We start from the raw sequence: 16315 nt of genomic DNA, 5'->3' as shown, positions 1-16315 counted from the left end.
CTGAGTAGATTTGTCAATTTTGTTATTGTTTCCTGCCAAAGAGTGGCGTTAGTGCTGCAGCAGTTTGGTTTTAACGCAAACGTGGTTCCACCTGTGTTTTACATTTGGAATGAAAATCTTACTGCCACATGAATACTCGCATGTACGCCATTGCCCTTTTAATCTGCCTATGCTGTCCCGTTTGAATTAAACGAAATAAGTAAACAGACATCGTGAAGCGCAAAAAGTGTGATTCGTCGCCATACAGCTGGACATACCTACAAGGAATTAAGAATATATAGCATATGTCACTTTTTTTTATAAGACATATGCCAATAAACAAAATAAAAAATGTACTATGTTTATTGTGTCGCGAAGTGATATTTATTTATTTGTATAAACACTATGATTGTAAAATGGTCTGGCTAGTAGACTTGCTCTGGCTTTTGGTAGGCTAGTACTTGCAAGCAAGACTTCTCCAAGCCCTGGGAATCAGGATTATTATTAAATTTATAACACAGCATAGCTAGCTTGAACTGATCGTTCATATACTGCACGAACGAAGCCGTAACTGCTCAGTTATTGTGAATGATATCCACAATCATAATTTTCAGTCTATTTCTTCACATTAGCTCTCAATTTCAAGTTTTTCATGTACCATTTTGAACTTACACGGGGAAGAAGCTGACCATCATACATATTTCGCACTGCACTAGTGGCGCACCTGGTTACGATACAAGATTTCAAATTTCCTCCAAGGGAATTACCGTACACACGGAGTAAAAGTACTCATACTCTTCGATCATAGATATGTCCCGGAAGGAAGTTCATCCTGAAGTCATTACTGGTTTTAGCACTTTCGATTCTCAGAAGGACGGAGGAAATATTTATTGCTGTCACGACAATGGGTAAATGGTAATATGTTTCATCACAACAGGGAGATTCGTCTCGGTGCTGATGTCTATTTCGTAACTATGTTACTTGAAGATTGAAGATTCTGAAATTTTATAGTTATGAGGTTAAGAAATTTTAAAATTCCGAACTCCATAATTTCTTAGTTCCACTGTTTGAATGGTCACAATTCTGAAACACAATCGTTCCGAGAATCCGACAAACGTATGCGTTACGTATTCCGAAATTTTTGGGTTGAAGTTCCCAGATTCTGCAATCCCGAGCTTCCTAAATTCCGAGGTTTCGAAATCCAGGCTAAAGTTTCGAGATTTCATAATTCCGCGAAGATTTTCATTCCGAAGTATTCAGGAATTCTGGAATCTGGAACACCCTTACTTCGTAGTCTAGTGGTTAGAGCGCTGGACTCATGCCCGCGTGGTTCCGTGTTCGATTCTGGCCGGTACAACCCAACTTTCGGCGTCCACCTAGCGAGACAAACTGGGGATTGGAGTCACGTGAATAAAGACGTGACAGCTACTAAGTCCAGAAAGCTCCTGATATGTCATTCCGGAGTCGTCGGTAGCTGCTCGCTAGACTGGACGTAGTTCCGCCGGCCGCTAACAGATGGTATTGGGCAAGTTTTAGGCCCGTGAAGGACTGTCACGCCAGTTACTTAGACTATTTTGGTTTAGGTTTAGTTCACGTTTCATAGCCTTGGCAGTGAAAATGGACATTAAATTCCAAATAAAGAAAGTAATAAAGATAATACAGAATATACATTCATGAACGAATTACCTGTCTATACTTCCTTTTGGAATTAAAGTTAGCCATGAGCTTCGCCTCGTCTTCTGCATCTTCGGTGTCTGGTTTCTGGTTTGTTACTGGCATATACTCCAATATTTTCTGAACATCTAGAATTTTAAAAAGTTCATATTAATATAAAAATAACGAAATGCACAGACACTTAGAATAATCTAGGGTTGCTTAAATTTAACATGAACTGAAAAATAAAAATTTACTATAGTATAATGTGCACTGAAATATTTTACATTAAGAAAATATGGTACTTTATACTCCGGCAAAATTATGAAATGTCACGACTTTTTAGAAAAAATGTACAAGAAATCAATCGAGATCTAAATCAATGTTTAATAAGGTTCTTCATAATAATGGAAGAAAGCCAGTGCATTTGGAAAACGTCGAACTATCGAATTAGAAATTAATGACATTTAAAATGACTTAACGTATAGATTTTTGTTTTAATTTTATTTTTCTAATTTTTGAATATAAGACTCATGTTCACTCTCAATATATTAACACAGATTTTTTTTTTTTTTTTTTTTTTAAGATTTCAAAGAAGTAGCATATGGAAAATTACAACAAAACATTGACGATATGCTGAAAAACAATGGAAGCCGAAGAATGAAAAAGTACGACTGGACCATAGGTAACACCCATGTTTCCGTGCCTATGCAATAATCACTATTGCTTTCTAATCTTTCCCCATGAATAACCATACATTCTTCACTCTTTGATATTTTAGCCACCTAGACTACATGGCTAAATACCACCGTGGAGATTGGTGGCTGGACATGAAGAAGGATTTGTTTGGAACGTATACTTCTCGTATCTGCACCCTAAGCCAGAATCTAAGGTTCGATCCCCCGGTCGAATGGCAATGTTACTCTACATTTCATTGAAATTTATGTACAGAAGATCTGATGTTATTAAATACCGACTGTTTCCTTTCATTCACATGTACAATATATAAGTAGGCCTATGTATGTTTTGTGTATACTACAGGAACAGAAGAGAAGAAACTTCGAATATATGAATTACTTATCGAGAGAATGGAACACATTGTAATACTTCACGTTACTCACCTAATTATGTCCCTAATCAATCTTCCCTCCAACATTTCGAGTGAAACATTCGGTCACTCCTCCTCAAAGATACACAATGGCTTAAGTCCTTTTCACAACATGATATTCACATTGTTTTAGTCTCAACAGTAGTAATTATTAATATTGCGTAGATTTTTTGAATACTTATGGCCACCTACCTTTCTCAATAGTTATAAATTCCTCTTATTATGTTACCAATTAACACGATATACATATTTACAAAGGGCACTCAAAAAATTGTGCACAATAAGCCATAACTCCTTATGATTAATACTAGAAGCACAGAACGTTCGTGCATATACTTGGGTCCTTTATGCTGAAGCTATATAACAAATTTTCTTCCGTTATTAACAGATATTTCACAATGGGAAAGGAAGTAAATAGCCGCATTTGCCAACGGTCGGTCATTGAGTTTCTCGCAAGACCGGTGATCATTCAGCCACATCCATTTGACATACATTGCACCCTGTGTACGGGAAATGAGATATTGAACGGTAACAATATTCAGCGATATATTATACAGGTCTGCTGGTCCTACCACGCTCCAGCAGACCATCAACTTCAGTGATGACTTTAACAAAGACCAAATTAATCAACTCATCAAGAATGATAGACGTGTAACCACGCGGTAGCTTGTTGAAGCGAGTGGGTTATCGGTGAATGGTGTTTTAACATGAATACAGAAAATTTTGTGCCCATTGTGTCCCACTTGTTCCCAAGGGAACAGAACACAAAGAGGGAGGAAATTTGTCTCCGACTCTAGAACACGTTCAGTGGTGACTCTCCACAAAGCTTTGATGGCGTAATTACAGAGGACGAAACTTGGCTGTTTCATAAGGATCCTGAGAGTAAAACACAGTTCATGGAATGGCATCATCCCGGTTCTCTACGGAAGGAAACACAAGACTCACCAGATCAGCGGGCAAATTAATGGTCATATTCTGGGATCACCGTGACGTAATCTTCGTCGATTTTTTGGAACCTGGCGCAACAATTAATAAGGAACGATATTGTTCGCCACTAACAAAGTTGCGACGTACTCTAAAGACAAAAAAAACCGGATCTCAAAAGTTGTCATCAAACTGCACTAAAATAATGCGACTCTATTTTGCCAACCACACACAGGAGAAAATCAGAAATATAGGATGGTAACTAGTCCCTCGATCCCCTATAATTCGGATATGGCCCCGTTTCTTTGTTTGGTCGTCTGAAGGTCCACCTTCGTGGTAGGTAGTTTGCCAGTGGCCAAAAACTCCTTACGTGTAGTGGTGTAATAGTCTACGTGCGAGGTTTTACCCAAGTGCATTTACGGCATGAAAAGAACGGTGGCTAAATGTATCACAGCGGATGGAGGATACATTAACATGCGTATGCACATAAAGGACACAAATACATGAACACAAAATCTCATGGTCCTAATACTTACTACTTAAAAAGTTACAGTTCATTGTGCAAAATGTTTTGAGCACCTTTTGTGCATATATAGCCCCAATATTAGTGCACTAATTAAGTTTACTAATAACTTTTTTTGTTGGTCAGGTGGCCACAAATATCGAATCGATCTATACGCAGTATTCGTAATTACCATTGCTGAGGCACAAAAAAGTTAGACTCTATACTTTGATAAACACTACAAATATTCATTCATTTATTAATTTTATTTCATTAAATAACTACTTTGCATAAGGACCTTTCTTTCGGGAAACGTCTCAATTATTCCAATAATGACTATTCAAAAAATGGGACACCACCACCTCCAGATGCTGCATAAAACTTCTACAATTCACAGGTAGTGATGTTCCTAATGAAACCCTATATTTACTGAACACATTACACAATATACATCTTCGATATTTAGAAAATAATAATAATAATAATAATGTACTATACCTGGCTCGAAACCCATGTCAATCATTCTATCAGCTTCGTCCAATACGATGTACGTACACTGGTTTAGTACCAAGTATCTGTTCTCTAACACATCTATTAGACGACCAGGTGTTGCAATTACAATCTAGAAGAGAATGTAAAACTTGAAGTCAAATATTAAAAAAACTGAAACTGCAAACTAGAAACAATAAAACAATAATGCACAATAACACTTTTTGAATTAAAGATTAGGATTAGGAATTAGATTTCTGGGCTTTTGGCAGCTATCGCCATGTTATATATACAAAAACTAACCTGAATAATATTCTTTTCTAAAGAATCACAGTGTGTTAAAATATTAACATGTGAATAACATCATAGGGAATACTCTTAAGCCTTAGCCCCGAAGAAGATCCGTGGGATGTACTGGAAATATCGCCTGAAATTCTTTAAAGAAGGACATAATTCAGGATACTTTTTGATATATATTACAATATGTTCCAAACGCTCAATTACTAGTTATGGCATGTCAGCCCGTTACATATGAGGAATGATGTATCTCGGCGTCACGATCACACTGCGCGGGGAATTGGGGGGAAAGAAATGGGAAAGGAAAGGGAAGGAAGGACGCGGCCTGAGACCATTATGTTAGGTCCCATCCCGGAATTTACCTGGTGTGAATGCGGAAAACCCAGGAAAATTTCACTTAAGATGTGTGTCTGAAAGAGCTGTTAACACTTTTTCGACCGAATGTCCCCACCGGGAATCGAATGCGGGACCGATCGGACCAGAGACGAGAGCGTTAGTGACTACGGTACGCGGGGCAACACTTTCTAAATTAAGACTTAATAAAATAGTTTATCTTAGAAATGTTGAACTATATCTTTTCAGAACAATATTTCATTTGCTCACTGCATACATCATCGGATAGCTGTATTCAGAATAACTCATCGACTACTTATGACTGCATCCTGTACGTCTCTTTTGCAGGAAATCAAAAACACCCACTCAGAAGAAATCTAAATTAATTTTCCTACACTCAATAGTGCTGATTTTAGTTACCACGAAAATTATCGAGGCTAGCAACACTGTATGCAAACCGACAACACTGCTGTCTCCACCTCCACACGCCAGTTAAATTAACCCTTGCCGCTGACTCAATATAAACTTGAACTTGCTCCAGTTGCTATACAAATGTTGACAACATTTGAAGTTAAGTTTTGTTGGTGGTGTGTGTTACGAAAATGGACTGGCAGAAGTTTAAGTAATGTTGTGACATCAGATTTTGTGTAAAGCTTGGCGAATCCGCTACTGCAACAATGATATATTACAAAGGGCTTATGGAGAATATTTCCTATCGAAGGCTTTCCAGCACTGCTACGAACAATAGAAAGTATGCTTTCGTCGCTGTGTAGCTGCCCAAGAGGGCTATTTGAAGAGGATAACTTGATTTGCAAAAATAATGAAATTCATTATTAACAGAAAAAATCTGTCTCACTACTTTTCTAACACACCTCATACATTTGGCAACACTGGATATTTATACGAGGCGCATGTCAAAACAAGGGCCGTTAAGAAATTTATTGTTATTGATATACAAGTACATATCTTGGCTATTTTTCGATGTAGTCACCATGAACCTCCCGCAATTTTTGGTAGCGTCGCACAAGTTTACGTATATCCTCTGTATAAAAAATCTGCCATCTCAGAATGTAGAAAGTCCAGAACTGATGCCTTGGGCACTTCACTGTCGTTGAAAGGCTTCGATGTAAGCTACTTTTTCAGGTGAAGAAGCACTATATATCTACTGTAATTGTTCGTTTTAGCTCCAAGAATTCCGCAAGACCCACATCCTTTTTGTCTCAAAACCCGGTTGACATTACTTTGTGAAACTAATAGTGCTTGTTTGAATTTCTTCACTTTAGGAGAACCAGAGTGCCGTCATTGCATTGACTGCTCCTCACGTAGTACAGAATAAGAAAGTAATTCACACCACACCACACCAGCACACCAGCACCAACATCCTAGCGCTGCGGTCACCACCTCACTTCAGAATAAGTAAAATCGAAACTGTGAACGTGGTACCCAGTCAATACCCAGTAGGATTAACTAACTCCGTAATTACCTGTCTAATTGTTCGAATTCAATTTTTAGCCATAAACTCCATCTCATACCGTTCGGTGCACAAAAGGGTACTGGAACTACAATCGGTTTGGTACGAAATTCTCCATTCCTAGGTTAACAAGGTAATTTAGGTGCTTCGATCAACAATCCTGAATATTTTACAGTCGGTTATCTGCGTAATTTTATTATTTTACAACTTAAATCGACTACAAGTTTTACAGGGTGTCTACTAAAATTCCAAAATGAAATTTCGTGACTTTTTCGTGACCTTTTCTTTCTCAAACCATAAAATTTAGTAACGTTTTCAAGAACAAATTTAGGTGGGAATTAAACCAAATTTTCATGCATGCGATAGATGCGTGCTTTGCTTGCGATTTGGTAGCGTCTAAAGCCGATCATAGACATTTTTGATGGTGAATTTTGACTTTTTATAAAACAAGTATTTTCCAGTCTATACTTATAATTGTACAGATGAAAAAATCGTGACCCAAAAGCTAAATTTCTTGACTTTCATGAACGTTTTCTGCTTTCGTGACTTTTTCATGACTTTCGTGACCGACAGACACCCTGTTTTATTTATTTATTTCCATTTAATGTTACAAATAAGCAAAAGAGGTTCTTTAGAGTCTTTTCAGTGACAGAAGTAATAGTTGCTCCTTTCTTAAACAATCAATATGTTTTGTACGGTAGGTGTTTTCTGTAGTACATAGACCGCCGATTCCTTCTGAAGTGAATATACCGCACTTAAGCAAGGTTAATTACATGTTAATTTCCTTCAGTTTCAGGAATCTAAAATACAAACATTTTCATCTGTATTAAGAATTTATCCATTTTATTTGAATATAATTTCCCATCATTTCTTGGAGACAATTATGCAATATGACGGATAAACAGCATTAGTTTCTCAGTTACACTGAAAAAGCCAACAGTAATTCGACGAAACTGTTTGTGTTTTCTGTACATTTTCAGGGCGCTTAAAGGTAAGCTGTTAACTACTTATGTGTCCAATAGTATCTTTAAGCCATCGTTTAACAAGTACCCTATCAGTGTTCTGAAATCGAATACTAACTTTACTCGTTATCATACAATGCTTTTGTGTTTAGATTACCTTATTCTAATGTACCATAGAAATACACTCCATAAATTATTCTTACTGTACAAGTTAAGTGATGGATTTATTTTAATTTCGAATTGGAAATTAATTTGTTTTGCATAATTAAATAAAAACAGAGTTAAAATACTGATAGATACGTCACAAAATACGAGGGCTGTCCAGAAAGTACCAGACGTTTTGGCCTATCGCGGCAATGAGCGGGGCTAGAGTCGCCATCTTGGTGTCAGAACACTCAATATGCATCCAACTCTGGTCTGGTAACGTGAGAACTGTGACGCTCTTACTGTGCTTTCTGTGACGTGTTACAATGTGCGATGCAATAGAAAATCCCGCTTCTTGTGAGGTGCGTTCTGTGATTAGGTTTTTGTTGGTATTGTGAAACACTGAGAAAGTAGGCGAGCGATTCAAAACAAGCGCTGGAGAAAACCTAGCGCGAAGGTGTTGTTTCTTCACGACACCGCACGCCAACACAAAGCCAACCGTACCCGAGAGCTCTTGCATGCTTTTGGATGGGAAATATTCGATCTCCCACATACAGCCCGGATTTGGCGCCGAGCGACTACCCCAGCGATGAAGATATGGCTCGCTACACGATGCTTTGATACTGACACCGAACTACATGCCGATGTAAGCCAGTGGTTGAAATCGCAGGCGGCAAGTTTCTACCGCGACGTTATTGAAAAACTTATGCCACGGTATGATAAGTGCCTTAATTTGCATGGCGATTATGTGGAAAAATAGCTTAAGAGTGTACCTTTCAAATATATACATATAATACAATTTGGTTTGGTCATTCTGTTACTTTTGTATTTCCAAACGTCTGTTATTTTCTGGACAGCCCTCGTACGTAATGTGAAAACAGATTTTACCAGACCATTCTTTTTCTATATTCTTAAATGACTACAGTTACGCAGCAACATTATAGAATAACACATGATAACAAAGTAAACAAGTTAACCAACCGTTCACTTACCTCACATCCCATGCGTAATCTAAAGCCTTGTTCTTCACGAGACAAGCCTCCCACTACGACTACTGTTCGAATTCCAAGAGGTTGACCAAATTTATTGGTTTCTTCTTCTATCTGCTGCGCCAATTCACGAGTCGGAGCAAGAATTATTGCATAAGGACCCTACAAAATAAATAAATAAATAAATAAAAGGTTTTATCAGTTAGATACACTAAATATTTCTGACCTTTAAAAACAAAATTTAATGATTTTATTGACACCCATCTAACGAACTAATTAGGACAAAAGTACGTCCGTAAAAGAGAAAGTTCGTTAAATTGCGAATTGTGTTACGAACAATAATACTTAAATACAATATTAAACTTAAAATTGTGCTGTATAATGTATTAAATGTACAACTTTGCTTCCACCGTTTTCCAATAAGTGGCTCTAGCGGTAAATGATGGTGGAAATAAATAGATGTAGAAGTCATACAATAAGCGTGGCCATTTATCAACATAACCCGATCGAAATATTAATTGATTTGTGTCCGCATCGTAATGTTATTCTTTATTGAAAATGTCTGTTTACGACCCAAATTCTTGTCATTTGCGGGAGATTTTAATTTTTTGCTTCGATATAAAGAAATATGCGGCGGAGACCGCTATTAGTGAAAGAATGTATGTGGTTTCAACGCTTCAAGAACGGTAATTTTGAAGACCAGCATGACGGGGGAAGAGAGAAGGTTTTGAGAGATGCAATATTGGAGGGATTACTTCTTGAAGACTCATGTTAAGAAGAATTGGCAGGATCATTAGGAGTGACTTAACAAGCCATTTCAAAACGCCTCCAAGCCATGAAAATGATTCAGAAACAAGGAAATTGGGTCCCGTATAAGTTGAAGCTTTTTTTTTTTTTTTTTTTTTTTTTTGACAGCTGCTTGAAAGGCAAAGATAAAAAAGGATTTCTACATCGCAAATTGGGTTCATTACGATAACTCCAAGCGCCAAAAAGCATGGGGACTTCCCGGCCATACTTCCACGTCGATGACCAAACTGTATATTTACAGCTCTAAAATTCTCTGTATTTGGTGGGACCAGCTCGGCGTAGTGTATTATGAGCTGCTAAAACGAACTGAAACAATCACAGACGATATGCGTTTAAACCGAGCGTTGAAAGACAACGGCCGCAATACAACGAGAGAGACGATAAAATGATTGTGCAGCATGATAAAGCTCGACCTCATGTCGCAAAGTCGGTCAAAACATACTTGAAAACGTTGAAATGGGAAGTCCTGCCTCACCCGCCGTATTCTCCAGACACTGTTCCCTCTGACTATCACTTATTCAATCAATAGCACATGGCCTGGCTGACCAGCACTTATGTTCTTATGAAGAAGTCAAAAATGTACGTGGCTCGCCTCAGAGGATGAGCAGTTTTTTCGACGTGGGATTCGTACGCTGCCCATTCATAATTTGCAGCGTAATCTAATCATTCATAATTGATTTTGTTCGTACTAGTGGATAATTATGAATAATCAGATTCCTCCCTGAAGGTTTAGCAAACTTATTGGCTGATGGCACACGCCAATTCGGGTGACGCGGACTATAGCCTTATTCTTCTCATTCCAGGACTAGGAAATAGTCAAACTAATACTCTTCACTTCTGTAGGAAATACAACAGTTAGAAATGCGAGATTAATTACGCAGTAACTTAACTAATATTAAGATTTTCTAGTCATAAACGTTTATTAAAGATATTTACTTATTTATTTTACGAACATAACTCCAGATACAGCTGAACGCCCGTTTACACTGGAATATCTAACAAATCTAACAGATGATAACATAATATAATAATAATAATAATAATAATAATAATAATAATAATAATAATAATAATAATAATAATAATAATAATAATAATAATATCATCTAAGGCATAACAAAAAACATTGACAATAACTGACAGTAATTTATCCATTAAAATAACGTCGTAGTACAGAGTTATATGCAGCATCAGAATTAAATAAATCTACGGGTACATGTGACATTTCGTTGTATAACTCAGGAAATCTGTAGGAAGAAAGCGTTGAACTATTGAAGTCTAAGGTCGTGCTATATGAAAAAGATGTGTTACGTGTTTGCCTGAATGGAATGCAGAAATATTGGCCATGTGTGAGATTGTACAGATATTTGAGACTACTGATTTTATGACGAGTGTCAGGTAGTTGAATACTTAAGTGTTTTGTCATTACACGTGTGCGAGGTACTCTGAAATGGACTACTACTACGAGCTGCAATTGTCCAGATGGATGAACAATATTCAATTTTAGGAGAAATGATTGCCTTGCAGAACGTGCTAAGGAAGAGAGGTTCTGTATTTCTGTTCATCTCTACAGAAGTCCTAGAAGACGCATCAACTGCTTATTTTATTTATTTATTTTGTTGCCTCTTTAAAATAGTATTGTTTTATGAAGCAGCTTCTAATCGAAGTGTTTAGGTAATTCCAGACCGACAGCAATAATGTACTGTCTGCCTGGTGGCTGAAATATTCTACTGGTTTTAAGTTTTACAATGATCTTAACTTTCGTCACTAACGACTAATGTGTATCATTCAGTAGTTGAAAAAATAAGCTGTTAATTTTAAAATTAGCCACTTTAAGTCTTGGACCTGTAATTACATTTATAAGTTCAGTAATTATTCTTTACATATACGTATACAATATATATACTTGCTTTTAAATTAACAGAACGGATATTGAAAGAGTTAAGTAAAAATGACAGGTTAAAAAAAAGATAAAAAAGTAATTTTTAGAAATTTCATGCTTTATATGTATTCTATATTCTCCAACTTAATAAATACCATGTTCTTAATTAAGTACTGAGTATCAAAAGTCAAATAATCATGTAAGGTTGAATGTCCAAGACTATTGAAGTTCAATGGCGTATGAAGAAATTGAATTAGACTTCTCACCTTTGGTATTTCTCCTTCGTACGTTTGATGATAATACTATGTTTTAAAATATTTCTCTCTATGAAGTATTTATCACGGCTAGTAAACCGACAAGACGAGAGAATTAAATAATGAGTACGCATGTTTTCCAACAAGCTCATATCCTATACAATTTTCCCTCGTACTTACTTTCTTTTTTCTTTTAATTTTTAAAACTAAAAGCTTACGTATAAGAAAGAAACCAGATATAACAGGATGTCTACTATAGTTCCAAAATGAAATTTCGTGACTTTTTCATGACCTTTTCTTTACCGAACAATAAAATTTCACTACATTCTCAAGAGGAAATTTGGGTGTGAATTACGCCGTATTTTCATGCATGTGACAGAATCGTGCTTTGCTTGCGATTTAGTAGCGTCTAAAGCCGACCATACACATTTTTGGTGCTGAATTTTGATGTTTTATAGAACAAAATTTACCGGTTTATACTTTATTTTTATTATCGTTATATTTGTTTTCTATTTTTTTAAAAAGTTATTACAACATAGTATATTGGCCATTTTACAACGAGACATGTATCAAGACAACAACAGATTTTTAATAAGAAACGTGTAACAGCAATAATAGTAAAGCTAACAGAATATCGACAAAACATTAACAAATTTCTCCATGTAACAACACAATGTAAGTAGAAGAACAAGATGTTTGACATTTTTTCATTTCTTTTGTTTTCATTGTAAACTTCAAACTTTTAGTGTCTTCTGGAATATTTTTTTCCTGTACAGAAACAAAGTATTTTATTACAAAATCCCATAACATAATATGAATTCATAAACCGCCTAGAAAAGGAAGATCTCTTCCAGTTCTTTGCCGGTTGGCAAAGTTCCCAAAATAGCTGACACATTTCTCCGTTGAATGGCTATACTAATCCGTTGTATTAGAAATGCTCTTGCTCAGGTATCTCCTGATTTCAGCGATATGCGATGGCCAACTTCATTGATGAAATTTAGCCCTTCTTGTCCCCATGAACCACTTGATTCAACTGCTATTGTCACAAACCAATATTTGTCCAATAGATTGATATATTTATTTCTTTTGTCGGCCTCTCTTCGTGCTGCTACGAGTCCTGCTCGAGCCGATGTATCTGCAACATTTGAGGGAGCATAAGTATCTGCACAGGTGAAATCCTAAATAAGTGCCTTCCCTTTTTTCCATGACACTAACGTCATTCCGTCAGGCCGTTTTCCGTCATTGCGACTGCATCCTTTTGGTTCTCTCACTGATGGAATGCCTGCTGAAATCAGAGCTCTTAGAATAATGTCATTTATACTGGTATGTCGTGAAATCCTGCCAACACTGTTTTTACATGACAAGCCATGCAATTCTTTTCTATCTACATGGTCGTTACATGCAGAGCAACGGTGTGGCTCGCAGATGTCTACTCCTAAACGTAAAGCAGTGGCTACTCGAAAACTCTCGTTAGATAGATGTAGTCTCAGAAAAGGTGAAGGTAAAGCTTGAAGCTATGCTTCGTTTTTAGGTGATGTAACAGCAAGAAGCCTGGCTTTATCTTCGAGATTATCAGTTGAGCTTAGTAGTGAAGCTATATAATGCTTTATTATAGGTTCATCCCAGGCTGACTGGATATTTCTTGTTTCGAGTGCTGGGGGATCTAATCTTACTAAATCAGTCCATTTGGCCATGCAGTCCTGCACATCTTGATCCGTATACTTCCCGCTGGAGCAGAGATCCTATTAATTGTCGAGAGCCATAGACTGAAGCCAGGAAAGATGGAATAGCAATGTCTACGACGCGACGTATGCCAAGACCTCCATTTCCAACTGATAAAGAAGCTTGTAGCCATGATTTGTTGTCTAAGGAACAGTTGAGAATTGATTCTAATCCCGTTTTTAATTTTTCATCGAACTTCTCTAGTAAGTCATCTTCTCGCCAACAAGGAGAACATCGGAGGAAGTACAATAACTTGGTATTGAAAGTGATGCTCGTAATATGTAATATGCAGAATGGGCTGAAAGTTTGGCTAATCTGGAAAAGAATAAATCTAATTTGGAGATCTTTTCTGATAATGTTTTGCTCCGTGCATCGGCCGAAATGGCAGTGCCTAACAATTCAGCATTAGATTATGTTAGAAGTTGAATTCCTCGTGCTGATTCATCAAAACTCTGATAGAGTTTCTCAATTTGATCATCTGTGGCGCCCAGAAAGCTCACTTCGCATTTGGAGTAATTTAAAAATAAGCCAATGGTTGATACATTAGTTCGAATATTGTTTAATGTACTTAACACTAAATCCGTATTTCCTGCTATGGTTCCATCGTCCAAATACCAAATGTTCAGCTTTGAATTAATATCACTTTTACAATGGGTTGGAGAGTCAAAGCAAACAGAGCCGAGCCTAGCGGATCGCCTTGTTGCACTCCGTGTTGTGATAAGATGATATTTTTTTCCTATAAAAAGGTTACTTGGTTGAGAGTAACATTGGTAAATGTATGGATAGAAGGTTGGAAAATTATTTTTGACAGAAAGGAGCATAGAATCGCGAATTTCATTAAAAGCATTCCGAAAATCAATTTTCAAAAATGCTTTCACCTTAGTATGAGGAGATGAATAATACATTCGTGCTGCATGGACAGCAGTTTCTCCCCCAGATGGTACGCACACCCCTAATTGATGTGGTGATAAAATGTCGATTAATGAGTCACGCATTCGGAAACAAACAATCTTAGCAGACAAGCGTCTCCATACATTTCCCACAGCTATTGGTCCGATACCACCGCTTCTCTTCTTGAGGGCTATAAGTGACGCACCAAAGAAAATAGGTCTAAGCATGAAAGGTATATTTCCAAATATAATTAAATGTAGTAGTTCACATGTATAAGTAATCAGACGCTCTTTTGATTCGAAGTCTTGACTTAGTATCAAATCTTTTAGAATTGAGAAGCGTAGATTATTCATTCCATTAGCCGAACCAGACGGAAAAGATTTCAGTGCTTTTAAGAATTCTGCAGATGATATTCTGGGTACAGAAGTAGAGGCTTCAGGAGGTTCTGGACCGGCGAATGAGTGGGAGTGAGCAAAATACTTTTCTCTGAGCTTTCAACACTGACGCATCTGGTGTGGTCATTATGTCTTCAGAAATCAATAATCTCACTGCACCACTAATATCTCTGTCTGATAATTTCTGTTCGATGATCTTGGAGTTGAAGGGCTTTGCTTTTGCTACTTTGCGAGGTTTATAGTAGACTTTTAAATGCTGGTCTCAAAATCTTAGGCAACCAAACGACTATGATCTGGATCATGTGACCGTTTTTATACTCGTATAGGTATTTAACAAACCCCCACAATAAGACTTACGGGACAAAACTTCGCACGTGAGATGAACTAGCGCTTGCAGTACAGATATATTGCTAGAAGGTAAAAGCGACGGAAAAGCTATTTTTGTAACAATTAAAATCATACATACTATTAGTTTTCCTTTAATATATAGCCTAGTTAGCATGTTGTATACCGTTTTAAAGCTTATTAAATTCTTCTTCTTTTTTTTGTGTCTTATTAAAATGTTGAATTATTAGCCATTTACAAGAAAATTACGAAAATAGAATAAAATTTTATCCTTAATTCTATTCTTTCCATTTTTTGGGAAAATGGCGCAGATTTCACGAAGTACAAGAATACAAGATTGTAGAGTATATTTTTTTCTTTCCAAAGGAAAAAAACATGATCAAAATCGATTCATAAATGGCCAAGTTATGTGCGTTTACAGGAATTCATGATCCACCATCTTGAATCCAATATGGCGACTAAACGACCAAGAACCGAATCAGGCGACCAAAAGAAATTAACGCTCTTTTAAGTGGGTAATAACACCCAACAGTCAAAATGAGGGCACATATAATGTACACGTGACATGGGCTAGCGCCTAGACTAAAGATCCGAAAAAAGAGAAGTTTTATTTCAGAAATGATCGATGACTCAACTCTCGTGTTGACCAATAGCCTCGGATGTTCGTGTTCTGATGTATGGAACCGGAATTGAACTTTCAAAGCTAGTTTAGTAACAGAACTGGAAGTTCCCCAGTTGAAGTACAATGGATTGGTACCAGGCAAAAGCACCATACCTACCAGAAAAAGAAATCAAGATGAAACCACCAATGTCGCTCGAGTAAAATAATTACTGTAGAAATCGTAGTTTTTTCTGTTTCTTGTACACAGCACCCTTGACGTCCAGAGAAACTCCATTTCGATGTCAAGAGGGAAAAGGATCCTTTCTTACTTCTTTCTTGAGTTTAACGTCCCTGACTTAGCTTCGAGGCTGAAGGAGACAGTGATAATGAAATGGATGATAACGGTGAAATGAAGAAAGTAGGGGGAAATGGAATAACCTAGAGAAAATCAATGCGCACAGCGTTTGTCAACCACAAAACCCACTTGATGGATCTGGGATCGAACCAGACCTACGCACCAGTAGTGAGCACTCTACCACTGGACCACTGCGGGCACCTGAAAAATGT

At 37.0% G+C, this 16315-nt stretch overlaps 1 protein-coding gene across 3 annotated transcripts in view; it reads right to left on the bottom strand.

Moving 5' to 3' along the window:
* Nucleotides 1–16315, bottom strand: part of LOC145671108 (putative ATP-dependent RNA helicase DDX23) — a 112014-nt gene that overhangs the window by 7414 nt on the left and 88285 nt on the right. For all 3 annotated transcript variants that reach the window (XM_081739890.1, XM_081739889.1, XM_081739891.1), the window contains 3 exons: nt 8855–9013; nt 4665–4788; nt 1666–1781 (listed from right to left, as the gene is read on the bottom strand). In XM_081739890.1, the coding sequence (XP_081596016.1) occupies nt 1666–1781; nt 4665–4788; nt 8855–9013 (399 nt within the window). The remainder of the gene's footprint in view (nt 1–1665; nt 1782–4664; nt 4789–8854; nt 9014–16315) is intronic.

The sequence above is a fragment of the Thermobia domestica genome, chromosome 15 (genome assembly GCF_964235325.1).
Source record: "Thermobia domestica chromosome 15, izTheDome1.hap1.1, whole genome shotgun sequence".
NCBI classification, from domain to species: domain Eukaryota; kingdom Metazoa; phylum Arthropoda; class Insecta; order Zygentoma; family Lepismatidae; genus Thermobia; species Thermobia domestica.
Note: the sequence above shows the minus strand (reverse complement) of the source record. Positions and strands in the feature narration are given on the sequence as shown.